At 48.6% G+C, this 27,790-nt stretch overlaps 1 protein-coding gene across 1 annotated transcript in view; it reads left to right on the plus strand.

Moving 5' to 3' along the window:
• The window catches only part of LOC137379140 (WD repeat-containing protein 88-like), a 47,216-nt gene that overhangs the window by 7,061 nt on the left and 12,365 nt on the right, over positions 1-27,790 (plus strand). Inside the window, exons 4-8 of the mRNA XM_068049855.1 lie at positions 10,798-10,861; positions 15,354-15,492; positions 16,079-16,208; positions 21,396-21,577; positions 24,971-25,053. Coding sequence (XP_067905956.1) covers positions 10,798-10,861; positions 15,354-15,492; positions 16,079-16,208; positions 21,396-21,577; positions 24,971-25,053 — 598 coding nt within the window. The remainder of the gene's footprint in view (positions 1-10,797; positions 10,862-15,353; positions 15,493-16,078; positions 16,209-21,395; positions 21,578-24,970; positions 25,054-27,790) is intronic.

Consider the following 27,790-nt stretch of genomic DNA (forward strand, 5'->3'; position numbering starts at 1 on the left):
TGTTTGAGTGAGTGTGCGTGTGTGTGAATGATTGTGAGTATGTGAGTGTGTGTGTGAGGGTGTGTGTGTGTGTGTGAGAGCGGGTTTGTTTGAGTGTGTAGCCGGGATTTTATCCAGCCAACGGGGGTCTCGACCCCAGGCTGAAGCGCTGGCGAGAACTCTGCGTCGCCCCTTCTGTGGGAGGTTCGCCAAATCTAGTATTAATTAGACACTTAACTGGATAGCGGCGGGCCTTCCATGGAATCAAGGACCCTGGAGACAGAGGGAGAGCATAAAATTCCCTCGTGTCTGTGTGAATGATTGTGAGTGTGTGTGTGCGCACGTGGGTTTGAGTGTTTATGTGTGAGAATGTTTGGATGAGTGTGTGAGTGTGAATGATTGAGTGTATATGTGCGTGTTTGAGAGAGTGCGTGTGGGTGTGCATCTGCTGCTAATGATTAAGGATAACAGTCGTTGGGAAGATGTTGGAAACTATGATTAAAGGAGTCTCAACATTGCACTTGGAAAAGCATAGTATGATTAGAACAAGTCAGGATGTTTTTTTTTTAAAGAGATACAGCACTGAAACAGGCCCTTCGGCCCACCGAGTCTGTGCTGACCAAGAACCACCCATTTATACTAACCCTGCAGTAATCCCATATTCCCTACCTACACTAGGGGCAATTTACAATGGCCAATTTTACCTATCACCTGCAAGTCTTTGGTGGTGGGAGGAAACCAGAGCACCCAGCGAAAACCCACACGGTCACAGGGAGAACTTGCAAACTCCACGCAGGCAGTACCTAGAATTGAACCCAGGTCCCTGGAGCTGTGAGGCTGCAGTGCTAACCACTGCGCCACTGTGTCGCCCAAGTAAAGGGAGATCCTGTTTGACAAATTTATTAGAGTTTTTTGAGGATGTAACTAGTAGGGTAGATAAAGAGGGACCAGTAGATGTAGTATACCTGGATTTTCAAAAGACATTCGATAAGGTGCTACATAAAAGATTAATAGGCAGGATAAGGGCTCATGGTGTTGGGGGTAATATATTAGCATGGATAGAGGATTGGATAACAGACAGGAAGCAGAGTGTGGGCATAAATGGGGCATTTTCAAGTTGGCATGCAGTGAATATTGGGGTGCCGCAAGGATCAGTGCTGGGGCCTCAGCTATTTACACTCTATATTAATGACTTGGATGAAAAGACAGAGAGTAATGTATCTAAGTTTGCTGATGATAAAAGCTCGGTGGAAAGGTAAGCTGTGGGGAGGATGTAGAGGCTGCAAAGAGATATAGACAGGTTAAATGAGTGGGCAAAAGATGGCAAATGAAGTATAATGTAGGGAAGTGTGAAGTTGTTCACTTTGGTTGTAAAAATAGAAAAGCAGAATTTTTTTAAAAGGTGTGAAACAGTTAAGTGTTGATGTTCAGAGAGACTTGGGGGAACTCGTACAAGGAATGTAGAAGTTAACATGCAGGTGCAGCAGGCTATTAGGAAGGCAAATGGCATGTTGGCCTTTATTGCAAGGGGATTGGAGTACAGGAATAAAGAAGTCTTACTAAAATTGTACAGGGCTTTGGTGAGACCACACCCAGAATACTGTGTGCAGTTTTGGTCTCCACATTTAAGAAAGAATATACTTGCACTGGAGGCGGTGCAGCGAAGATTTACTAAATTGGTCTCAGGGATGAGGGGGTTGACCTATGATGTGTGGCTGAGTAAACTGGGCCTATATTCTCTGGAGTTTAGAAGAATGAGAGGCGATCTAATTAAGACATACAAGATTCTGAAAGGGCTTGATAGGGTAGAAGCTGAGAGATTATTTCCACTGGTCAGGGAATCTAGAACACGGGGACACAGTCTCAGGATAAGGGGCCAATCATTCAGGACTGAGATGAGGAGAAATTATTACACTAAAGGGTTGTGAATCTTTGGAATTCTCTACCCCAGAGGGTTGTGGATGCTTCATCATTGAATACATTTAAGGCTGGGGTAGATAGATTTTTGATCTCTCAGGGAATCAAGGGATATGGGGAGCGGGCAAGAAAGTGGAATTGAAGCCCAAGATCAGCCATGATCGTATTGAATGGCGGAGCAGGCTCGATGGGTCATAAGGTCTACTTCAGCTCCTATTTCTTGTGTTCATGTGTTCTTAGAGTCATAGTTATGCAGCACAGAAACAGGCCCTTTGGCCCATCATGTCTGTGCTGGCCATCAAGCACCTAACTATTCTAATCCCATTTTCCAGAACTTGGCCCGTAGCCTTGTATGCTATGGTGTTTCAAGTGCTCATCTAAATACTTCTTAAATGTTTGATGGTTCCTGCCTCTACCACCCCTTCAGGCAGTGCGTTCCAGATTCCAACCACCCTCTGGGTGAAAATACTTTTCCTCAAATCCCCTCTAAACCTCCTGCCCCTTATCTTAAATCTATGCCCCCGGTTATTGACCCCTCCGCTAAGGGAAAAAGTCTCTTCCTATCAATGCCCCTCATAATTTTGTATACCTCAATCATGTCCCCCTTTAGCCTTCTCTGCTCTAAGGAAAACAACCCTAGCCTTTTCAGTCTCTCTTCATAGCTGAAATGCTCCAGTCCAGGCAACATCCTGGTGAATCTCCTCTGCACTCTCTCCAGTGCAGTCACATCCTTCCCATAGTGTGGTGCCCAGAACTGTACACAGTACTCCAGCTGTGGCCTAACTAGTGTTTTATACAGCTCCATCATAACCTCCCTGCTCTTATATTCTATGCCTCGGCTAATAAAGGCAAGTAGCCCATATGCCTTCCTAACCACCTTATCTACCTGTGCTGCTACCTTCAGTGATCTATGGACAAATACACCAAGGTCCCTCTGACCCTCTGTACTTCCTAGGGTCCTACCATCCATTGTATATTCCCTTGCTTTGTTAGTCCTCCCAAAATGCATCACCTCACACTTCTCAGGATTAAATTCCATTTGCCACTGCTCCACCCATCTTACCAGCCCATCTATATCGTCCTGTAATCTAAGACTTTCCTCCTCACTATTTACGACACCACCAATTTTCGTGTCATCTGCGAACTTACTTATCATACCTCCTATATTCACGTCTAAATCATTAATGTACACTACAAACAGCAAGGGTCCCAGCACCGATCCCTGTGGTACACCACTGGTCACCGGCTTCCACTCGCAAAAACAACCCTTGACCATTACCCTCTGTTTCCTGCCACGAAGCCAATTTTGGATCCAATTTGCCAAATTACCCTAGATCCCATGGGCTCTTACCTTCTTAACCAATCTCCCATGCGGGACCGTATCAAAAGCCTTACTGAAGTCCATGCAGACCACATCAACTGCTTTACCCTCATCTACACATCTAGTCATCTCCTTGAAACATTCAATCAAGTTAGACACGATCTCCCCCTGACAAAGCCATGCTGACTATCCCTGATTAATCCCTGCCTCTCCAAGTGGTGATTAATCCTGTCCCTCAGAATTTTTTCCAATAGTTTCCCAACCACTGATGTTGGACTCACTGGCCTGTAATTACCTGATTTATCCCTTCCACCCTTCTTGAATAATGGTACCACATTCGCTGTCCTCCAGTCCTCTGGCACCTCTCCTGTGACCAGAGAGGGTCTGAAAATTTGTGTCAGAGCCCCTGCTATCTCCTGCCTTGCCTCACATAACAGCCTGGGATAGATCTCATCTGGGCCTGGGGATTTATCCACCTTTAAGCCCGCTAAAACATCTAATACTTCCTCCCTTTCAATGCTAATATGTTCAAGTATATCGCAGTCCCCCTCCCTGATCTCTACACGTACATCGTCTTTCTCCATAGTGACCACAGATGAAAAGTAATAATTTAAAGCCTAATCTATATCCTCTGGCTCCACACACAGATTGCCACTTTGGTCTCTAATTGGCTCTACTCTTTCCCTGTTTATCCTCTTGCCCTTAATATACTTATAAAACACCTTAGGATTTTCCTTTATCTTGCCCACCAACGTTTTATCATGTCCCCTCTTTGCTCTCCTAATTACTTTTTTAAGTACCCCCCTACACTTTCTATACTCCTCTAGTGCCTCTGCTGTTTTCAACGCTCCGAATCTGCTATAAGCCTCCTTGTTTTTCCTGATCCAATACTCTATATCCCTTGACATCCAGGGTTCCCTGAACTTGTTGGTCCTACCCTTCACCATAACGGGTACATATTGGCTCTGAACTCTCACTATTTCCTCTTTGAATGACTCCCACTGATCTGATGTCGACTTTCCTACAAGTAGTTGCTCCCAGTCCACTTTGGCCAGATCCTGTTTTATCATATTGAAATTGGCCTTCCCCCAATTCAGTACCTTTATTTCTGTCCCGTCTTTGTCCTTTTCTATAACTACCTTAAATCTTACAGAGTTATGGTTACTATCCCCGAAATGCTCCCCCACTGACACTTCTACCACTTGTCCAGCTTCATTCCCTAAGATTAGGTCCAGTACTGCCCCTTCTCTTGTAGGACCTTCTACATACTGGCTCAAAAAGCTCCCCTGTATGCATTTTAAGAGTTCCTCCCCCTTTAAGCCTTTTGCACTAAGATATCCCAGTTGATATTTCTTTGGCCTCCTTGTCTCGAGAGACAACGGGTAAGCACCTGGAGGTGGTCAGTGGTTTGTGAAGCAACACCTGGAGTGACTATAAAGGCCAATTCTAGAGTGACAGACTCTTCCACAGGCGCTGCAGAGAAAATTGGTTGTCGGGGCTGTTACACAGTTGGCTCTCATCTTAGTCTCTTCGAGACGCCACACTTTAGCCGCCTTTATGGCTGTCCGCCAGCTCTGGCGATCACTGGCAACTAACTCCAACGACTTGTGGTCAATGTCACAGGACTTCATGTCGCGTTTGCAGACGTCTTTAAAGCGGGGACATGGACGGCCGGTGGGTCCGATACCAGTGACGAGCTCGCTGTACAATGTGTCCTTGGGGATCCTGCCATCTTCCATGCGGCTGACATGGCCAAGCCATCTCAAGCGCCGCTGGCTCAGTAGGGTGTATATGCTGGGGATGTTGGCCGCCTTGAGGACTTCTGTGTTGGAGATACGGACCTGCCACCTGATGCCAAGGATTCTCCGGAGGCAGCGAAGATGGAATGAATTGAGACGTCGCTGTTGGCTGACATACGTTGTCCAGGCCTCGCTGCCGTAGAGCAAGGTACTGAGGACACAGGCCTGATACACTCGGACTTTTGTGTTCCGTGTCAGTGCGCCATTTTCCCACACCCTCTTCGCTAGTCTGGACATAGCAGTGGAAATGCGCTTGTTGATTTCTGCATCGAGAGACAGGTTACTGGTGATAGTTGAGTCTAGGTAGGTGAACTCTTGAACCACTTCCAGAGTGTGGTCACCGATATTGATGGATGGAGCATTTCTGACGTCCTGCCCCATGATGTTCGTTTTCTTGAGGCTGATGGTTAGGCCAAATTCGTTGCAGGCAGCCGCAAACCTGTCGATGACTCTCTGCAGACACTCTTCAGTGTGAGATGTTAATGCAGCATCGTCAGCAAAGAGGAGTTCCCTGATGAGGACTTTCCGTACTTTGGTCTTCGCTCTTAGACGGGTAAGGTTGAACAACCTGCCACCTGATCTTGTGTGGAGGAAAATTCCTTCTTCTGAAGACTTGAACGCATGTGAGAGCAGCAGGGAGAAGAAGATCCCAAACAGTGTAGGTGCGAGAACACAGCCCTGTTTCACGCCACTCAGGATAGGAAAGGGGTCTGATGAGGCGCCGCTGTGCTGAATTGTGTCTTTCATATTGTCATGGAATGAGGTGATGATACTTAGTAGCTTTGGTGGACATCCGATCTTTTCTAGTAGTCTGAAGAGACCACGTCTGCTGACGAGGTCAAAGGCTTTGGTGAGAGCAATGAAAGCCTCACAGCTCCAGGGACCCGGGTTCAATTCTGGGTACTGCCTGTGCGGAGTTTGCAAGTTCTCCCTGTGACTGCTTGGGTTTTCGCCGGGTGCTCCGGTTTCCTCCCACCGCCAAAGACTTGCAGATGATAGGTAAATTGGCCATTGTAAATTGCCCCTAGTTTAGGTAGGTGGTAGGGAATTTTTTTAGAATTAGAATTAGAACATTACAGCGCAGTACAGGCCCTTTGGCCCTCGATGTTGCGCCGACCTGTGAAACCATCTGACCTACACTATTCCATTTTCATCCATATGTCTATCCAATGACCACTTAAATGCCCTTAAAGTTGGCGAATCTACTACTGCTGCAGGCAGGGCGTTCCACGCCCCTACTACTCTCTGAGTAAACAAACTACCTCTGACATCTGTCCTATATCTATCACCCCTCAACTTGAAGCTATGTCCCCTCGTGTTTGCCATCACCATCCGAGGAAAAAGACGCTCACTATCCACCCTATCTAACCCTCTGATTATCTTATATGTCTCTATTAAGTCACCTCTCCTCCTCCTTCTCTCCAACGAAAACAACCTCAAGTCCCTCAGCCTTTCCTCCGTAAGACCTTCCCTCCATACCAGGCAACATCCTAGTAAATCTCCTCTGCACCCTTTCCATAGCTTCCACATCCTTCCTATAATGCGGTGACCAGAACTGCACGCAATACTCCAGGTGCGGTCTCACCAGAGTTTTGTACAGCTGCAGCATGACCTCGTGGCTCTGAAACTCGATCCCCCTACTAATAAAGGCTAACACACCATATGCCTTCTTAACAGCCCTATTAACCTGGGTAGCAACTTTCAGGGATTTATGCACCTGGACACCAAGATCTCTCTGTTCATCTACACTACCAAGAATCTTCCCATTAGCCCAGTACTCTGCATTCCTGTTACTCCTTCCAAAGTGAATCACCTTGCACTTTTCCGCATTAAACTCCATTTGCCATCTCTCAGCCCAGCTCTGCAGCCTATCTATGTCCCTCTGTACCCTACAACATCCTTCGGCACTATCCACAACTCCACCGACCTTAGTGTCATCTGCAAATTTACTAACCCACCCTTCTACACCCTCTTCCAGGTCATTTATAAAAATGACAAACAGCAGTGGCCCCAAAACAGATCCTTGCGGTACACCACTAGTAACTAAACTCCAGGATGAACATTTGCTGGGGGGGGGATGTGGTGGGAATATGGGATTAATGTAGGGTTAGTATAAATGGGTGGTTCTTGGTCGGCACAGACTCAGTGGGCCGAAGGGCCTGTTTCAGTGCTGTATCTCTAAATAAATAAAATAAATAAAAATAAACGTAGAGGGGCATCTGTTGTTCTCGGCATTTCTCCTGTATGTGACGAAGGGAGAACAGCATGTCAATGGTGGATCTTTCTATTCGAAAGCCGCACTGTGCCTCAGGGTAGACACGCTCAGCCAGCTTCTGGAGCCTGTTTAAAGCGACTCGAGCGAAGACTCTCCCCACTATGCTGAGCAGGGAGATTCCACGGTAGTTATTGCAGTCACCGCGGTCACCTTTGTTTTTATAGAGGGTGATGATATTGGCATCGCGCATGTCCTGTGGTACTGCTCCCTCGTCCCAGCACAGACAAAGCAATTTGTACGGTGCTGAAAGTATAGCAGGCTTGGCACTCTTGATTATTTCAAGGGTTAATGCCGTCCTTCACAGGGGCTTTTCCGCTGGCTAGAGAATCAATAGCATCATTGAGTTCTGATTTTGTTGGCTGTTCGTCCAGCTCATCCATGACTGGCAGAGACTGGGCTGCATTGAGGGCGGTCTCAGTGACAACATTCTCCCTGGAGTACAGTTCTAGGTAGTGCTGCACCCAGCAGTCCATTTGTTTGTGTTGGTCAGTGATTGTGTCCCCTGATTTAGACTTGAGGGGGGGGGGTGCGATCTTCCTGATGGTTGGCCCAAAAGCTCTCTTCATGCCATCATACATTCCTCTGATGTTTCCGGTGTCGGAGGCCAGCTAAATATGACTGCATAGGTGTTGCCAGTAGTCATTTGCGCAGCGCCTGGCTGCTCTTTGTGCAGTGCTTCTGGCTGCGTTAAGTACTACGGATGTTAACTCGCTGGGGGCTATCTTGTAGTTCAACAGTGCAATGCGCTTAGTGGCTATAACAGGTTCCAGCTCTTCAAAGTGAGATTGAAACCAATCTGCGTTCTGCTTCACACGTTTGCCAGAGGTGGTCATTGCTGAGTCATAGATGGCGTCTCTGATGTGGGCCCTCTTAGTCTCTGCATCCCCTGTAGGAGTGTTTTGAAGGGCTTTTTCAAGTGAATTTAGAAACTTATGTAACAGCTGTGGATAAGAAATTCTGCTCGTGTTGATGCGCGGGCCGCCCTTCTGCTTGGAGTGATGCAGCTTTTTTGGTTTGAGTCTAACCTTGCTGCACACCAGGGAGTTATCGGTGTTGCAGTCCGCACTGTGGAAGCTGCGTGTGATTTGAACACTGTTTAAGGAGGCTCGCCTTGTGACGATGAGGTCCAGCTGGTGCCAACAACGTGATCTTGGGTGCCTCCATGAAACCTGGTGACAGGGTTTAGTATGAAAGTTGGTGATACAGAGGTTATGATAGGTACACAACTCCAGCAGTCTCTGTCCATTCTCATTCATCCTTCCAACGCCATAGCACCCAAGGCAGGAGGGCCATGAGTCATGGTCGGCCCCAACCCTGGCATTAAAGTCCCCCAGCAGGAACAGGTGTTCGGTGTTGGGGATGCTACTAGTGATATGATGGAGTTCCTCGTAGAACTGGTCTTTAACTTCAGGTGGGGAGCAGAGTGTTGGAGCATAGATGCTGAGTAGGTGTACTGGACCAGAGGCGGTGAGCAGTCGGATGGACAGTATGCGTTCTGAGCCATTTAAAGGTGGCTCTATCATACTGAGCAAAGAGTTTCTGATGGCAAAGCCCACTCCATGCTGTCTTGGTTCTTCAGGATCCCTACCCTGTCAGAAGAAGGTGTAGTCTTGCTCTCTTAGAGATCCGCTCGCAGGGAGGCGTGTCTCCTGAAGTGCTGCAATGTCCACATTGAGTCTACTGAGCTCGTTGTTAATGATGGCAGTCTTCCGAGAATCTTTGATTTGTGTAAGGTCTTCCAGCAGGCCAGAACACATAGTTCTGACGTTCCAGCTTGCAAAACAAAGGGCTGGTACCTTCTTTCCTTTTTTTGTCGTGCTGTTTGGTGTGGTGTTACAGTCCACTTGTCGGGCAATGACCCTGAGCTCCAAGCACCAGTTGAAGCAGGTGGACTGTGGCGGGACAGAACCTTATTGACCGGGGGCTGCCCAGTTTGAGGCGGGCGGTAGCTGCCCAGTGAGATGTGATGACCTCTCCCACCGACAAAGGCAACCCGTGGCGCCCAATCTCTACGCCAATTGAGCTGGACTTATAACGCGTAACTGCTGCCTTCCGTGTTGTTTTGGTCACTGTGAGGCGACTATGGAGTGACCTCTCCATGGCGCATGCCTGGGCGGATGTATAGAGGTTGTGAGTAGCCCAAGCATCAAAACCCCCCTCTCGGCCTTCCTGGTGGGGTCCAAAGGAATGCAGAGCATGACGTTTGGCACCGGTATGGCTGCAGGAACTGCCGGAAACATGCCAAAGGTGATACATGACCGCCTTTGGGGTTCCGCTCCATATTTTCTGTTAGGGTTTACTCCCTTAGCCTTGGTCTCTCCTGAGACACCCACAAGGCAGTGGGGGTCAGTTAATATTAGGTAAGTTGAAATCCCCTACTATTATTACCCTATTATTTTTACATCTCTCTGAGATTTGCCTACATATCTGTTCCTCTATATCTCTCCCTGACTGTTTGGCGGCCTGTAGTACACTCCCAGTCAAGTGATTGCCCCCTTTTTGTTTTTAAGTTCTACCCATATGGCCTCATTTGAGGAACCTTCTAAGATATCATCCCTCCTTACTGCAGTAATTGACTCCTTGATCAACAGTGCAATGCCACCTCCTCTGTTACCCCCTCCTCTGTCACGCCTGAAGATTCTATACCCTGGAATATTGAGTTGCCAGTCCTGCCCCTCCCTCAGCCATGTCTCTGTAATAGCAATAATATCATAATCCCATGTGCTAATCAATGACCTTAATTCATCTGCCTTACTGGTAAGGCTCCTTGCATTAAAATAAATGCAATCCAGTCTTGCATTTTTCACTTGTGCCTTAACAGGTCTATATTTGCTCTGCCTTCCAGACTGACTCAGTTTCTCTTCTATATTTGACTGTGCATCACCCCCTAAAGTACCTCCACTCTGTATCCCATTCCCCTGCCAAATTAATTTAACCCCCCCCTCCCCACCCGCACTAGCAAACCTCCCAGCAAGGATGTTGGTCCTGTTCCGGTTCAGGTGCAACCCGTCCAACTTGTACAGGTCTCACCTTCGCAAGAAACAGACCTGATGATCCAGGAAACTAAAGCCCTCCCTCCTGCACCATCTCCTCAGCCACGCATTCATCTGCTCTATCCTCCTATTCCTATACTCACTAGCACGTGGCACTGGGAGTAATCCAGAGATTACAACCTTTGAGGTCCTGCTTTTTAATCTGGTACCTAGCTCCCTAAATTCTTGTTGCAGGACCTCATCCCTCTTTCTATCTATGTCATTGGTACCAATGTGTACCACGACCTCTGACTGCTCACCCTCCCCTTGTGATATTGCTGTGGGTGGGTAAGTGTAAAGCAAGAGCTCGATATTATGCAGGAGGCAGTGAATGATGCTCTGATATGTTGGCTGTGTGACCCACTGTTCCTCACAGACACAGTGTTGTAGTTGGATGTGGATGGGGTGGGAGTTGATTTGATCGGCTTGTAGTCTGAAATCAGCCTCACCCTGTTTCTGTATTTGAAACTGCAGACTCTTCACCTCCTCATGGGATAAATCATTGAAAGCATGGGACATCGAAACCGGCAAAGTTCTAGTAGGTGTTTATTCAGAACTCAACACTTTGATATCCCTGTCAGTCAACAGTGAGCTTGTGTGACGAATGCAATTATGTATAAGTGTATCTGTGTATGTGAGTGTGATTGCGTGATTGAGTATGAATGAGAGTATAAGTGAGTGTGAGTAAATGTTAGTGATCTACAACTTGAGGGTCAGAAAAAAGACCTAGTTATCATCAACAATTTATACATCATCTTTTTCAGTCAGTTTTATAATCGATAAATTGTTAAAACATCTTGTGGAAATGCACATGTCCTGCCCAGCCTCTATTATCAGGGTTTTTGGTTGCGCTGTTTTGTTAACATTTCACATTGAAATTGTAAACATTTAGGGTGGGAAATTTAGATCCGCAGAGCCATTGGAGACAGTTCTGCTCTGGCTCACTGAGCCTCCAGCTGCTTCTGGCTCGTACGGCTGTCCCGAGCATGCACCAGAAGAATGTGAAGTCTTGTCACCGTGACGACACGCAGCTCTAGCTGCTGATCTGATGCCCAACTTTCAAATTTGGACCAGGTCCATTGGATGAGTTCGCTGACACTCACAAACAATCAAGCATTCAGCTGCAAGAGGGGCCCAGCATTAGCATTACTTAAAGAGCCAGGCACCCAACTTGTAGGGTAACTTAGAATAACTTCTCCTGTGGCAAGGTCTCTGGAAATACTGTGGAGTGTTTTTTGGAGGGGTTGTGGTGTGTTCCTGGATTTGGCAGGTAGTGTTGCTGCCTCCTCACAGGGAGGGCAGAGGAGTCAGTGACCTGTCCACACAAAGGCTGCAACAGGTGTGGGGGCTGCAGGGGCAGAGACTCTGGGTCTTCAGCACAACAGGGAGATGGAGCAGAAGCTGTGGAGAGGGCAAGCTTAGTGTGAAGCTCTCTGCCATGCTGGAGCTGGACTCCTCCATGCTCCTTGACAGTGACAGGAGGCCGTCTGGCAGCCCAGCCAATGCACCCAGCATCTCAGTGTGCAGGTTCATCAGCATTCTCCTGTATGTGCCCCAGAGAAGTCCTCATCTGAGTTCCCGTAGCAGAACCCGTCTGCGACCTCGCCTTCCAGTGAGCTGGCAAACCAACTATCCTTTCCCCCGGTCAGGCTGCAGCCAACTCGTGCAGATCCCAGCTGTATACTACCCTCTAAAGTACATGCAGTGTGAGTATCTGAGCTGGTGGCTGTGAGTGTCAGATCAAGTTGTGGGGTTTCTTCATCAATGTTGTGGTGTTGCTCTCTCTCCGCCTCCCGGGCAGGCGGGTGATCCTGGGTGTTTGAAAACAGAAAATCAGAATAGAGCAGGTTGGGGTGAGGGAACAGGGTTTGGGTGCAGAGTAAGAGGTCCATGGTCACACCATCAGCCGCTTGCTCACCATGCCAGATAGCAGGATGATGGTGAGCTGGGAGTTGAGAAGGGGAATGAGGCAGGAAGATGCCGTCATCCTCTGTGTTCTCAGTGATGCCGGACGTCACAGGCACAGTCACAGCCAGTCCCATGATGGTGAGAGCCATAGGGCTCAGGAGATGCAGGAGTCCTTGTCCCCCACTGGTTCTGCTCTGCTCCCTCTATTGTGTGTCACCTTGTCCCGCAAGAGAGAGAGGGCAGAATGTCAGTGAGTGTGTGCATTTTGTTTGGGTGATGTGCCTGCCACAGCTGAATAGCTGAAAGTATGTGGAAGCTGCAAGAGGTGGGAGTGGGACTTGCATCATTTCAATGAGAGTGAGTAGGAGTATCTGGATCAGGTGTGAGTCCTGAGTGTTGGGGGTGCTGCTGGGTGAGTGAAGGGGGTGTGGTGCATAGAGCAGTGTGAGAGTTTAGTGATGTGGTGGGTAGGAGATGGTATGTGAAGATGCTTCACTGACCTTCACCATCCGTGTGAGGTCACTGGATGTCTTGTAGCACTGCTGCCAGGTAACGTCCCCTCCAATTTTTTTGTTGTTGCGTGCGGCCTATTCATTTGAGTGTCTGGTACCTTTAAACTTTTTGTCCCAGCCACACATGTACGGTATCTTAAAGGGCACAACGTGTGCGTGGCCTGCGCGGTTAACTTCTGGGATGCTGCAAGGCCATGCATGCGCACAGCTTAGAGGGAACAATACTGCCAGGTCCGTGGGTCCAGACGCTGGGAATTGAGCTCTTTGGCCATCTGCTCTCATTTCAATCTGAGGGTGGTCCTGGAGAGGCCCCCAGTCCACCGTGGGACCATGGCTTCTCTTCTCTTGTCCACTTCCACTACTAAGGCCTCTATCCATGCACCTGTGAAGCTGGGAGCCCTCTCTCTGCCCTGATGTTCCATTTCTCTTGTTTAAAATTGCTGTAATAATAGTCAGCACCATTGGATGGGTTTCTGAATCTTTCTCCCAAATCCATCAGCATCTTGTAGAATATAGAATCATACAGCACAGCACAGAAGGAGGCCATTCAGCCCATCCTGTCTGTGCTGGCTCTTTGAAATTAGTCTCACTCCCCTGCACTTTTTCCATAGACCTGCAACTTTTTCCCATTTAACTATTTATCTGATTCCCTTTTGAAAGTTACTATTGAATCTGCTTCTACCGCCCTTTCAGGCAGCGCGTTCCAGATCACAACAACTCACTGCGTAAACAATTGTTTCCTCATCTCCCCCTCTGATGCTTTTCCTAATCATCTTCAATCTGTGTCCCTCTGGTTACCGACCCTCCTGCCACTGGAAACAATTATTCCTTGTTTACTCTATCAAAATAAATGGGGCATTTTCAGTTTGGCAAACTGTATCTAGTTTAGTTTAGAGATACAACACTGAAACAGGCCCTTCGGCCCACCGAGTCTGTGCCGACCATCAACCACCCATTTATACTAATCCTACACTAATTCCATATTCCTACCACATCCCCATCTGTCCCTATATTTCCCTACCACCTACCTATACTAGGGGCAATTTATAATGGCCAATTAACCTATCAATCTGCAAGTCTTTTGGCATGTGGGAGGAAACCGGAGCACCTGGAGGAAACCCACGCAGACACAGGGAGAACTTGCAAACTCCACACAGGCAGTACCCAGAATTGAAGCCGGGTCGCTGGAGCTGTGAGGCTGTGGTGCTAACCACTGTGGAGTGCCACAGGGATCAGTGCTGGGGTCTCAACTATTTACAATCTATATCAATGACTTGGATGAAGGGACCGAGTGTATTGTGTGTAAATTTGCGGACGATACAAAGATAGGTCGGAAAGCAAGTTGCGAGAAGGACACGAAGTGTCTGTAAAGAGACATAGATAGGTTAAGTGATTGGGCAAAAATTTGGCAGATGGAATATAATGTGGGAAAATGTGAGGTTGTCCACTTTGGCAGGAAGAATAGAAAAACAGAATATTATTTACACGGAGAGAGACTGCAGAACGCTACAGTACAGAGGGATCAGGGTGTCCTTGTACATGAATCACAAAATGTTAGCATGTAGGTACAGCAAGTAATGAGGAAGGCAAATGGAATGTTGATCTTTATTGCAAGGGGGATGGAGTAGAACTAGGGGGCATGGTTTCAGAAAAGGGGTCTCTCTTTTAGGACAGAGATGAGGAGGAATTTCTTCTCTCAGAGAGTCGTTAATCTTTGGAATTCTCTTCCCCAGAGAGCAGTGGCGGCTGGGTCACTATGGGCTAAAAATTAATCTGTGGCATTAATTGGAAACTTAGCATAATGCTTCCACAATCTCAGGCTCAGAAAAAACATCAAAAGCACCTGACTTGCAACTTGAATGGCCCTATAGATAGCGCTGCTGCGGGGCCCATCTTGCAGCTGAATGTTTGATCTTTGTGGAGTGACTTGCGCATTTGTCCAATGGCTCTGCATTGTGGAAATTTGGTCTCGGATCAACTGGTAGAGCTGTGCAATGTCAGGATAGCACTCAATCAGATGCTTCCTGTTCACATGGGGGACACCCGCCGGAGCAACCTTCACGTGCTGGTGCACTGCGTGGGCCATGCTGCCAGTGGCTGGAATGTAGTGGCTCCAGAGAAAGTATCTGTAGCGCTGTCTCCAGTGAAGCTATGGAAACTACATTCATGCTCCATAAATATTGGATATAAAACCTGGGGCTGGGCCACACAACCTTTCGATACCCTGTCAAACTGAGGAAATTACTTGGGACAATTTGTCACTGTGCTTCCAGTTAACTCATTCTTACCATCTTATGGGGTATCTGTGTATGAATCTGGGGGGTGAGTAGGGAATCTGGGGGGTGAGTAGGGTATCTGGGGGGTGAGTGGGATATCTGTGTATGTGTGGGGTATCTGGGGGGTGAATGGGGTATCTGGGGGGTGAGTGGGGTATCGAGGGATGAGTGGGGTATCTGGGGGTTGAGCAGAATCTATAGCAATTACCAGAAGGGGACAGACTAATTGGACAGCTCTATCAAAGAGCCCAGTACAGGCACGATAGACCGAATGGCCTCCTTCTGTGCTGTCTCATTCTCTGATTGGTTGAGCAGCTTCTCTCTTCCCTCTTAGTGGTCAGTTGTTCACAGTCGACCCCTGACCTGCTGCGATGTCTCCTTCGATGGAAAGTACGTTGTGTGTGGGAGCGACATTGACAATGGAGTTTACATCAAAGCGTCTGAAAGTGGGGAGCCGGTCACATGCCTGCAGGGTAAGTGGAGCGGAGGGCGGGGGGGAGGGGTGTGTGGTGGGAATGGGTATGATGAGAGTTTGCAGAGGTGTGACTGTTCCCCTTTCTCACAGTTACAGAACCCGACACAAGCTATGTGAGCTTTTCCTATATTGTCCTGGCATTGACTCGGGGTCATTGTGGAGGCTGTAAGGATCACCCACTGCCTGATTCTGTTCACAGCAACAGAAGAGAAACTTGCGCTAGAGTAAAAGGGTCGACTGGCCTCCGTATGCTCTGTCATTCTGGATTGATCAGGCTGTCTCACACATTCCTCACTCTGTTCCCCACTGTCTGTTCCGCTTCCGCCTCTGAGCTTGAGGCTGTAGCCTCTCCCATGCTCCCTGAAGCCCCCTTCCATCCCCCACTCCCACACACCCCCTTTACTGCCCCATACCCCGCCACTCCATCCCTTCCACTCTTGTGCTCTACCTGCTGCTACCCCTTCCCCACCCTGTCCCCAGGCTCTCCGAGAGTGCGAGCTTCCAGTGAGATAAGAGCAGGATTTCTCCTGGGTTCAATGTTCATTGAGAGTGTTTTTAATTGTTTCCTTCCTGGTTCCCCCCAGACCAGCATCACAGCACGGTGACGAGCTGCCGTTTCAATCCAGATGGACAGCATGTGGCCTCTGTATCTTGCGACAAGACTGCCAGAATCTGGGACATGTTGGTGCACAGGACAACCATGACATTAAAGAAGTAAGAGGAACTTGCCAAGGCTCCTTTACAGCACCTTCCAAATCTGCAACCTCTACCACCTAGAAGGAGAAGGGCAGCAGATGCATGGGAACACCATCACCTGCAAGTTCCCTTCCAAGTCACACACCATCCTGACTTGGAACTATATCGCCGATCCTTTACTGTCACTGGGTCAAAATCCTGGGACTCCCTTCCTAACAGCACTGTGGGTGAACCTACCCCACATGGTCTTCAGCGGTTCAAGAAGGCAGCTCACCACCACCTTCTCCAGGGCAATTAGGGATGGGTAATAAATGCTGGCCTGGCCAGTGACGCCCATATCCCATAAAACTAATAAAGCAAAAAAAATCTTTTAATAGGAACTTTTAACTGGGAGGGGGGGGGGTCATAAGACATAGAAAATAGGAGTAGGAGTAGGCCATTCGGCCCTTCGAGCCTGCTCCACCATTCATTATGATCATGGCTGATCATCCAACTCAGTGACCTGTTCCCGCTTTCGCCCTATACCCTTTGAACCCTTTAGACCCAAGAGCTATATCTAACTCCTTCTTGAAAACATACAATGTTTTGGCTTCAATTGCTTTCTGTGGTAGCGAATTCCACAGGCTCCCCACTCTCTGGGTGAAGAAATTTCTCCTCATCTCAGTCCTGAAAAGTTTACCCCGTATCCTTAGACTATGACCCCTGGTTCTGGACTCCCCCGCCATCGGGAACATCCTTCCTATATCTACCCTGTCAAGTCCTGTTAGAATTTTATAGGTTTCTATGAGATAAGGGTGGCACAGTGGTGCAGTGGTTAGCACTGCAGCCTTACAGCTCCAGCGACCCGGGTTCAGTTGTGGGTACTGCCTGTGCGGATTTTGCAAGTTCTCCCTGTGACCGCATGGGTTGCTGCCGGGTGCTCCGGTTTCCTCCCACAGCCAAAGACTTGCAGGTTGATAGGTAAATTGGCCATTGTAAATTGCCCCTAGTGTAGGTGGTAGGAGAATTGTGGGGATGTGGGATTAATGTAGGATTAGTATAAGTGGGTGGTTGTTGGTTGGCACAGACTCGGTGGGCTGAAGGGCCTGTTTCAGTGCTGTATCTCTAAATAAATAATAAATAATCCCCCTCACTCTTCTGAACTCCAGTGAATATAATCCTAATCAACTCAATCTCTCCTCAATCCTGCCATCCCAGGAATCAGTAAACCATCGCTGCACTCCCTCTATAGCAAGAACATCCTTCCTCAGATAAGCAGACCACAACTGCACACACTATTCCAGGTGTGGCCTCACCAAGACCCTGTATAATTGGAGAAAGACATCCCTGCTCCTGTACTCGAATCCTCTCGCTATGAAGGCCAACATACCATTTGCCTTTTTTACCGCCTGTTGCACCTGCATGCTTACCTTCAGTGACTGGTGTACGAGAACACCCAGGTCTCGTTGCATATTCCCCTCTCTCAGTTTATAGCCGTTCAGATAATAATCTGCCTTCCTGTTTTTGCTACCAAAGTGGATAAGCTCACATTTATCCACATTATACTGCATCTGCCATGCATTAGCCCACTCACTCAACTTGTCCAAATCACCCTGAAGCCTCTCTGCATCCTCCTCACAACTCACCCTCCCACGCAGTTTTGTGTCATCTGCAAATTTGGAGATATTACATTTAGTTCCCTCATCTAAATCATGAATGTATATTGTGAATAGCTGGGGTCCTAGCACCGATCCCTGCGGTACCCCACTAGTCACTGCCTGCCATTCGGAAAAAGACCCATTTATCCCTACTGTTAGTTCCCTGTCCGTCAACCAATTTTCTATCCATCGCAATACACTACCCCCAATCCCATGCACTTTAATTTTACATGCTAATCTCTTATGTGGGACTTTGTCGAAAGCCTTCTGAAAGTTCAAATAAACCCCATCCACTGGCTCCCCCACATCAACTCTACTAGTTACATCCTCGAAGAATTCTAGTAGATTTGTCAAGCATGATTTCCCTTTCGTAAATCCATGCTGACACTGCCCGATTCTACCACTGTTCTCTAAGTGCTCTGCTATAAAATCTTCGATAATGGACTCTAGAATTTTCCTCACTACCGACGTCAGGCTGACTGGTCTATTATTCCCTGCTTTTTCTCTACCTCCCTTTTTACATTAGCTACCCTCCAATCTGTAGGAACTGTTCCAGAGTCTATAGAATCTTGGAAGATGACCACCAATGCATCCACTATTTCTAGGGCCACTTCCTTAAGTACTCTGCGATGCAGACCATCAGGCCCTGGGGATTTATTGGCCTTCAATCCCATCAATTTCCCAAACACTATTTCTCTACTAATACTGATTTCTTTCAGTTCCTCTCTCTCACTAAGCCCTGTGTTCCCTAACATTTCTGGTATGTTATTTGTGTCCTCCTTTGTGAAGAACCAAAGTATGCATTTAGTTGGTCAGCCATTTCTTTGTTCCCCATAATTCCTCTGTTTCTGACTGTAAGGGACCTACATTTGTCTCCACCAATCTTTTTCTCTTCACATACCTATAGAAACTTTTACAGTCAGTTTTTATGTTCCCCGCAAGCTTGCTCTCGTACTCTATTTTCCCCTTCTTAATCAATCACTTGGTCCTCCTTTGCTGAATTCTAAACTGCTCCCAATCCTCAGGTCTGTTGTTTTTCCTGGCAAATTTATATGCCTCTTCCTTGGATCTAATGCTATCTCTAATTTCCCTTGTAAGCCATGTTTTGGCTACCTTTCCCGTTTTACTTTTGCGCCAGACAGGGATAAACAATTGTTGCAGTTCATCCATGCGCTCTTTGAATGTTTGCCATTGCCTATCCACCGTCATCCCTTTAAGTAACGTTTCCCAATCCGTCATGGCCAACTCGCACCTCATATCTTCATAGTTTCCTTTACTAAGATCCAGGACCCTTATCTCAGAATCAACTACGTCACTCTCCATCTTGATGAAGAATTCTATCATATTATGGTCGTTCATCCCCAAGGGGTCTCGCACCACTAGATTGTCAATTATTCCTGTCTAATTACACAATACCCAGTCTAGGATGGCCTGTTCTCTAGTTGGTTCCTCAATGTATTGGTCCAGAAAACCATCCCATATACACTCCAAGAATTCCTCTACGGTATTGTGACTGATTTGATTTGCCCAATCTATATGCAGATTAACGTCACCCATAATTACAGATGTTCCTTTATCGCATGCGTCTCTAATTTCCTGTTTAATGCCATTCCCAACATCACCACTACAGTTTGGGGGTCTATATACAACCCCCACTAACGTTTTTTGCCCCTTAGTGTTTCTCAGCTATAACCATACAGATTCCACATCATCAGAGCTAATATCCTTTCTCACTAATACGTTAATTTCCTCTTTAACCAGCAATGCAACTCCACCGCTTTTTGCTTTTTGTCTGTCCTTCCTAAATACCGAATAAATGGTTGTTCATTTCCCGTCCCTGGTCACCTTGCAGCCATGTCTCCGTAATCCCGACTATATCATACCTGTTTACATCTATTTGCGCCATTAATTCATCCACTTTATTGCGAATGCCCCGTGTGTTAAGGCACAAAGCCTTAAGGCTTGTCTTTTTAACATTACTTGTCCCCTTCCCGCTATTTTTCACTGTGTCCCTGTTCGATTCTGGCCCTTGATTTCTCTGTCTATCATTTTTCTTATTCCCCTTGCTGTCTTTTGTTCTTGTCTTTGATCCCCCCTCCTCTGACTCCTTGCAAAGGTTCCCATCCCCCTGCCATTTTAGTTTAAACCCTCCCCAACCACTCTAGCAAGTACTCCCCCTAGGACACCAGTCCCGGTCCTGCCCAGGTGTAACCCGTCCAGTTTGTACTGGTCCCACCTCCCCCAGAACCGGTCCCAATGTCCCAGGAATCTAAAACCCTCCCCCTCACACCATCTCTTCAGCCACGTATTCATCCGATATATCCTGCTATTTCTACTGTGACTGGGACGTGCCACTGGTAGTAATCCTGAGATCACGACCTTTGAGGTCCTACTTTTAAACTTACTTCCTAACTCCCTATATTCTGCTTTTAGGACCTCATCCTTTTTTTTACCTATGTCGTTTGTACCGATGTGTACCACGACCACTGGCTGTTCACCCTCCCCCTTCAGAATGTCCTGTAACCGCTCTGAGACATCCTTGACCCTAGCACCAGGGAGACAACATACCATCCTGGAGTCTCGTTTGTGGCCACAGAAACGCCTATCTATTCCTCTTACAATTGAATTCCCAACAACTATTGCATTCCACACTTTTTACTCCTCCCCTATGCAGCAGAGCCAACTGTACTGCAACGAATTGGGCTGTTGCTGCTTTCCCCCGAGAGGCCAATTCCCCCCCAACAGTATCCAAAGCAGTATATCTGTTTTGCAGGGGAATAGCCACAGGAGATTCCTGCACTGTCTGCCTAGTCCTCTTGCTCTGCCTGGTGGTCACCCATTCCCCTCCTGCCTGTGGGGTCTGAGCCTGTGGTGTGACCACCTCTCTATACGTGCTATCCACGATACTCTCCACCTCGTGGATGCTCCACAGTGTCCCCAGCTGCCATTCCAGCTCCGAAACCCGGGCTTCCAGGAGCTGCAGCTGGAGACACTTCCTGCACACATGCTGGTCCCGGGCATTGGAAATGTTCCCGGCTTCCGACATGGAGCACGAGGAGCACACCACGGCTTTGAGCTCTCCTGCCATGACTTAACCCTTTAAATTAAACCTTCTGGAAGATCTTAATGTCCAATAATATCAGTTACTCTAGGGCCCTTCTTCCCTGGTCCTCATTACTCCAGAACTCCCTAAAAAAAAACACTACTTACTATATTTGAAATAAACTTTAAACTTTTAAACTTTTCAGAAAACCTGATGCTGGCGTTCATTTCTAGAAGGATAGAATTGAAAAGTAGGAAAGTTATGTTAAAATTGTATTGAGCCTTGGTTAGACGACTCGGAAAACGGAACAATTTCCGGTCTCTATATTGTTAAAAGGATATAGACACACAGCAGAAGGTGCAAAAACTATTTAAAAGGATGATACCAGAACTCTTTATGTGACTCGATGTCAAGTTTTGTTTGATAATGCTCCTGTGAAGCACGGTGCTGTAGAAATTCAAGTTGTTGATGTTATAGCTGTCAGGAAAAACTGAACAAGCTGAAACTCTTTACTCTATCTCCCAGGCACAGAAACGTGGTGTCTGATTGTTGTTTCAGTCAGATGGGAAATGTACTCTGCACTGCCTCCTGGGACAGGACACTGCTGGTGTGGGATATTTCGCTGGGAGGATTCCGATCCCGGGGCCCACTGAGTCTCGTTGATGGTCATGAGGGTTGCATCAGTTCCTGCGCATTGTCAAAGGACGGTGAGTTCTTGCAACAGCACACAGGCAGTAAACAAGGGAAGCACCAGACTGCTTCCTCATGTGCTCAGGGCACTGGTTTCAGGTCCATGTTAAAACAAGAGAATCAGCAATGAGTGACTGACACCAGGGGTTTGCAGTCTGGCTTGATCCTGCACACTTTCTGAAAGGCCTCCCTGGACAGTGATCAGGAGCAGAAATCCTGCCTGATTTCCCCTTCCTAACCAGAAGCTTGCAGCATTCTCTTAGTACTGAACCTCTGACAGTGCAGCACTCCCTCAGTACTGACCCTCTGACAGGGCAGCGCTCCCTCAGTACTGACCCTCCAACAGTGCATCACTCCCTCAGTATTGACCCTCTGACAGTGCAGCACTCCCTCAGTACTGACCCTCTGACAGTGCGGCACTCCCTCAGTACTGACCCTCCGACAGTGCAGCGCTTCCTCAGTACTGACCGTCTGACAGTGCAGCACTCCCTCAGTACTGACCCTCTGACAGTGCAGCGCTCCATCAGTACTGACCCTCCAACAGTGCAGCACTCCCTCAGTACTGACCCTCTGACAGTGCGGCACTCCCTCAGTACTGACCCTCTGACAGTGCAGCGCTCCCTCAGTACTGACCCTCCAACAGTGCAGCACTCCCTCAGTACTGACCCTCTGACAGTGCAGCGCTCCCTCAGTACTGACCCTCCGACAGTGCAGCACTCCCTCAGTACTGACCCTCTGACAGTGCGGCACTCCCTCAGTACTGACCCTCCGACAGTGCAGGGCTCCCTCAGTACTGACCCTCTTACAGTGCGGCACTCCCTCAGTACTGACCCTCCGACAGTGCAGCACTCCCTCAGTACTGACCCTCCAACAGTGCAGCACTCCCTCAGTACTGGCCCTCTGACAGTGCGGCACTCCCTCAGTACTGACCCTCCGACAGTGCAGGGCTCCCTCAGTACTGACCCTCTTACAGTGCGGCACTCCCTCAGTACTGACCCTCCGACAGTGCAGGGCTCCCTCAGTACTGACCCTCTTACAGTGCGGCACTCCCTCAGTACTGACCCTCTGACAGTGCAGCGCTCCCTCAGTACTGACCCTCCAACAGTGCAGCACTCCCTCAGTACTGGCCCTCTGACAGTGCGGCACTCCCTCAGTACTGACCCTCCGACAGTGCAGGGCTCCCTCAGTACTGACCCTCTTACAGTGCGGCACTCCCTCAGTACTGACCCTCCGACAGTGCAGCACTCCCTCAGTACTGACCCTCCGACAGTGCAGCGCTCCCTCAGTACTGACATTCCGACAGTGCAGCACTCCCTCAGTGCTGATTCTCCGACAGTGCAGCGCTCCCTCAGTACTGACCCTCCGACGGTGCAGCACTCCCTCAGTACTGACCCTCCGACAGTGCAGCGCTCCCTCAGTACTGACCCTCTGACAGTGCAGCACTCCCTCAGTACTGACCCTCTTACAGTGCGGCACTCCCTCAGTACTGACCCTCCGATAGTGCAGCGCTCCATCAGTACTGACCCTCCGACAGTGCAGCACTCCCTCAGTCCTGACTCTCCGACAGTGCAGCGCTCCCTCAGTACTGACCCTCCGACAGTGCAGCATTCCCACAGTACTCACCCTCCGACAGTGCAGCACTCCCTCAGTACTGACTCTCCGACAGTGCAGCGCTCCCTCAGTACTGACCCTCCGACAGTGCAGCATTCCCTCAGTACTCACCCTCCGACAGTGCAGCACTCCCTCAGGATTGACTCTCCGACAGTGCAGCGCTCCCTCAGTACTGACCCTCCGACAGTGCAGCATTCCCTCAGTACTCACCCTCCGACAGTGCAGCACTCCCTCAGGATTGACTCTCCGACAGTGCAGCGCTCCCTCGGGACTGACCCTCCGACAGTGCAGCATTCCCTCAGTACTGACCCTCTGACAGTGCAGCATTCCCTCAGTACTCACCCTCCGATAGTGCAGCACTCCCTCAGTACTGACTCTCCGACAGTGCAGCATTCCCTCAGTACTCACCCTCCGACAGTGCAGCACTCCCTCAGTACTGACTCTCCGACAGTGCAGCACTCCCTCAGTACTGACTCTCCGACAGTGCAGCGCTCCCTCAGTGCTGACCCTCTGACAGTGCAGCGCTCCCTCAGTACTGACCCATCAACAGTGCAGCACTCCTTCAGTACTGACCCTCTGACAGTGCGGCACTCCCTCAGTACTGACCCTCCGACAGTGCAGGGCTCCCTCAGTACTGACCCTCTTACAGTGCGGCACTCCCTCAGTACTGACCCTCCGACAGTGCAGCACTCCCTCAGTACTGACCCTCCGACAGTGCAGCAGTCCCTCAGTACTGATTCTCCGACAGTGCAGTGCTCTCTCAGTACTGACCTTCCGACGGTGCAGCACTCCCTCAGTACTGATCCTCCGACAGTGCAGCGCTCCCTCAGTACTGACCCTCTGACAGTGCAGCGCTCCCTCAGTACTGACCCTCTGACAGTGCAGCACTCCCTCAGTACTGACCCTCTTACAGTGTGGCACTCCCTCAGTACTGACCCTCCGACAGTGCAGCACTCCCTCAGTACTGACATTCCGACAGTGCAGCACTCCCTCAGTACTGACTCTCCGACAGTGCAGCGCTCCCTCAGTACTGACCCTCCGACAGTGCAGCACTCCCTCAGTACTGACTCTCCGACAGTGCAGTGCTCCCTCAGTACTGACCCTCCGACAGTGCAGCATTCCCTCAGTACTGACCCTTCGACAGTGCAGCACTCCCTCAGTACTGACATTCCGACAGTGCAGCACTCCCTCAGTACTGACTCTCCAACAGTGCAGCGCTCCCTCAGTACTGACCCTCCGACAGTGCAGCATTCCCTCAGTACTGACCCTTCGACAGTGCAGCACTCCCTCAGTACTGGGTCTAAATTATGCTGAAGTTTAGTTTAGTTTAGTTTAGAGATACAGCACTGAAACAGGCCCTTCGGCCCACCGAGTCTGTGCCGACCATCAACCACCCATTTATACTAAACCTACACTAATTCCATATTCCTACCACATCCCCACCTGTCCCTTTTTTTCCCTGCCACCTACCTATACTAGGAACAATTTATAATGGCCAATTTACCTACCAACCTGCAAGTCTTTTTGGCATGTGGAAGGAAACCGGAGCACCTGGAGAAAACCCACGCAGACACAGGGAGAACTTGCAAACTTCACACAGGCAGTACCCAGAATTGAAGCCGGGTCGCTGGAGCTGTGAGGCTGCGGTGCTAACCACTGCGCCACATTCTGATTTTGAGACCAGTGTGCTACCCACTGAGCTGCACCTGACATTTTGTTGCAGTGCTTTACAGTTTCTCGTTACTCAGTCCATCTTTAGGAAGTTGCCCTGACTGTTTCACTTTTTCATTATCCTACAGCAACTCTGATCGTAGCTGGGTCTTACGATCAAACCATATCTATCTGGGACACAGCCGGACTGTACAGGAAGCTGGTCTTAAAGGTTCGTTAAATTTCATCATGCTGTATTCGCCAGGCCTGGGGGCGGCGTGGGTTTGGGGAGGGGCTCTTTCCAGGATCATGGTGGGAGGCAGAGATTGATGTGGTATTGGTGGTGTGTGGGGGAGGGGCTCGGGGGGAGAGGAAGATCTGGGAAGGGGATGTTGGAGGAATCCTGAGTGAACCTCCTTAGCAATCCCATGATTTCTAATTTACAATGACTGCTTGAATTCCGATACTCAATACAACCTGGTGAAACATACAGATGTACCAAACTTGCAGAGGACGAGGAATAGGATGGAGGGTGCTGTGACTGGGAAGAACCATGAGAAGATGTTTTATAGTTTATAGTTTTATATTATTCCGTGCCTCGTATTGGGAGGAAAAGTGGGAATGCAGACTGAAGATCCAGGAAAGCCAGGAGTCTTCGTTAGCATATACGATAGAGCCTACCGCACAGGATGCTGGTTTCTGCTCCACAGCAGCATCCCTCCACCCCTCTTCATGTCACTGTATCAGATCCTTATTCTATTCCTTTCTCCCTCGTACTGATCTAGCTTCCCCTTAAATGTATTGAACCATTGGAGGCTCTTCCTGATTCTCCACAGTCTGTGTTTTGGGAAAGGCTGGGCTCTTGTCCTCAACGACAACAACAACAACTTGTATTTATATAGCATCTTTAATGTAATAAAATGTCCCAAGGTGCTTTACAGGAGTGTTATCAAAAACATTTTGCACCTTGTTTTCAAATCCCTCCATGGCCTCAACCCTCCCTATCTCTGTAATCTCCTCCAGACCCACACTCTCCAAGATCTCTGTGCTCCTCTAATTCTGGTCCCTTGCTTATCCCTGGTTTTAATGCCTCCACCATTGGCAGCCGTGCCTTCAGCTGCCTGGGCTCCAAGCTCTGGAATTCCCTCCATAAACCTCTCCACCTCTCTCTCCTCCTTTAAGACACTCCTTAAAATCTCACTCTTTGAAGAAGCTTTTGGTCGCCTGTCCCTAATATCTCATTATGTGGCTCGGTGTCTAAAACAAAGAACAAAGAACAAAGATAATTACAGCACAGGAACAGGCCCTTCGGCCCTCCAAGCCTGCGCCGATCCAGATCCTCTCTCTAAACATGTCGCCTATTTTCTAAGGTTCTGTATCTCTTTTCTTCCTGCCCATTCATGTATCTGTCCAGATACATCTTAAAAGACTCCATCGTGCCCGCATCTACCACCTCCGCTGGCAATGCGTTCCAGGTGCCCACCACCCTCTGCGTAAAGAACTTTCCACGCATATCCCCCCTAAACCTTTCCCCATAGTTCTGGTCATCACACTTTAGGAAGGATGTGAGGCTCCTTGATAGGGTACAGAGGAGATTTACCAGAATGGTTCCAGGGATGAGGGATTTTAGTTACAAGGTTAGGTTGGAGAAGCTGGGATTGTTCTCCCTGGAGCAAAAGGAGATTGAGGGGAAATTTGATGGAGGTGTACAAGATTATGACAGGTTTAGATAAGATAGACAAAGAAAGGCTGTTCCCATTAGCCAAAAGTACAAAGGCCGGGGGACACAGATTTAAGATTTTGGGCAGGAGATGCAGGTGGATGTGAGGAGGAACTTTTTTTTTTTACACAGTGAGTGATGACCTGGAAGTCGCTGCCGATGAGGGTGGTGGAAGTGGAGACGATGAATGATTTCAAAAGGAAATTGGATGGGCACTTGAGGAAAATAGACTTGCAGGGATATGGGGATCGAGCGGGAGAGTGGGACTGACTGGATTTCTCCTTGGAGAGCCTGCATGGACTCGATGGGCTGAATGTCCTCCATCTGCACCTTAAATAAGTGACTCTAAAGTGCAGTCCCAGCCAGCTGGTTGACAGTGGAGAGCTGTTGGAGAAGGTTGGTGTGGTTAATGGTGTCAAAGGCTACAGACAGGTCGAGAAGGATGAGGAGGGAAAGTTTGCCTTTCTCACAGTCACATAGGATGTCATTGCTGACTTTCATAAGAGCTGTTTCAGTACCATGGCGGGATAGAAACCTGATTGGAGGGGTAATTACCTGAAAGTTAATTGGAAAAAGAACCAGGGGTGAAATGAGGAGAATCTATTCCACACGGTGAGTTGTTGTGATTTGGAATATGCTGCCTGTAAGGGAATTGGACATCAATATAAAATAGTCCCTAATAAATCCAATCGGGAATCCAAGAGAAACCTCTTTCCCAGAGAGTGGTGGGAATGTGGAACTCAGTACCACAGGGAGTGGTTAAGGTGAATAGAATAGATACCTTTAAGGGGAAGCTAGATAACACAGAAGGAAGAAAGGAATAGAAGGATAGTTTTCACAGAATCACAGAATAATACAGTGCAGAAGAGGCCCTTCGGCCCATCGAGTCTGCACCGATGCATTAAAACACCTGACCCGTCTACCTAATCTCATTTGCCAGCCCTTGGCCCATAGCCTTGAATGTTATGACGTGCCAAGTGCTCATCCAGGTACTTTTTAAAGGATGTGAGGCAACCTGCCTCTACCACCCTCCCAGGCAGGGCATTCAAGACCGTCACCACCCTCTGGGTAAAAAGGTTCTTCCTCAAATCCCCCTTAAACCTCCCACCCCTCACCTTAAACTTGTGTCCCCTCGTAACTGACCCTTCAACTAAGGGGAACAGCTGCTCCCTATCCACCCTGTCCATGCCCCTCATAATCTTGTACACCTCGATCAGGTCACCCCTCGGTCTTCTCTGCTCCAGCAAAA

The sequence above is a fragment of the Heterodontus francisci genome, chromosome 17 (genome assembly GCF_036365525.1).
Source record: "Heterodontus francisci isolate sHetFra1 chromosome 17, sHetFra1.hap1, whole genome shotgun sequence".
Taxonomy (NCBI): domain Eukaryota; kingdom Metazoa; phylum Chordata; class Chondrichthyes; order Heterodontiformes; family Heterodontidae; genus Heterodontus; species Heterodontus francisci.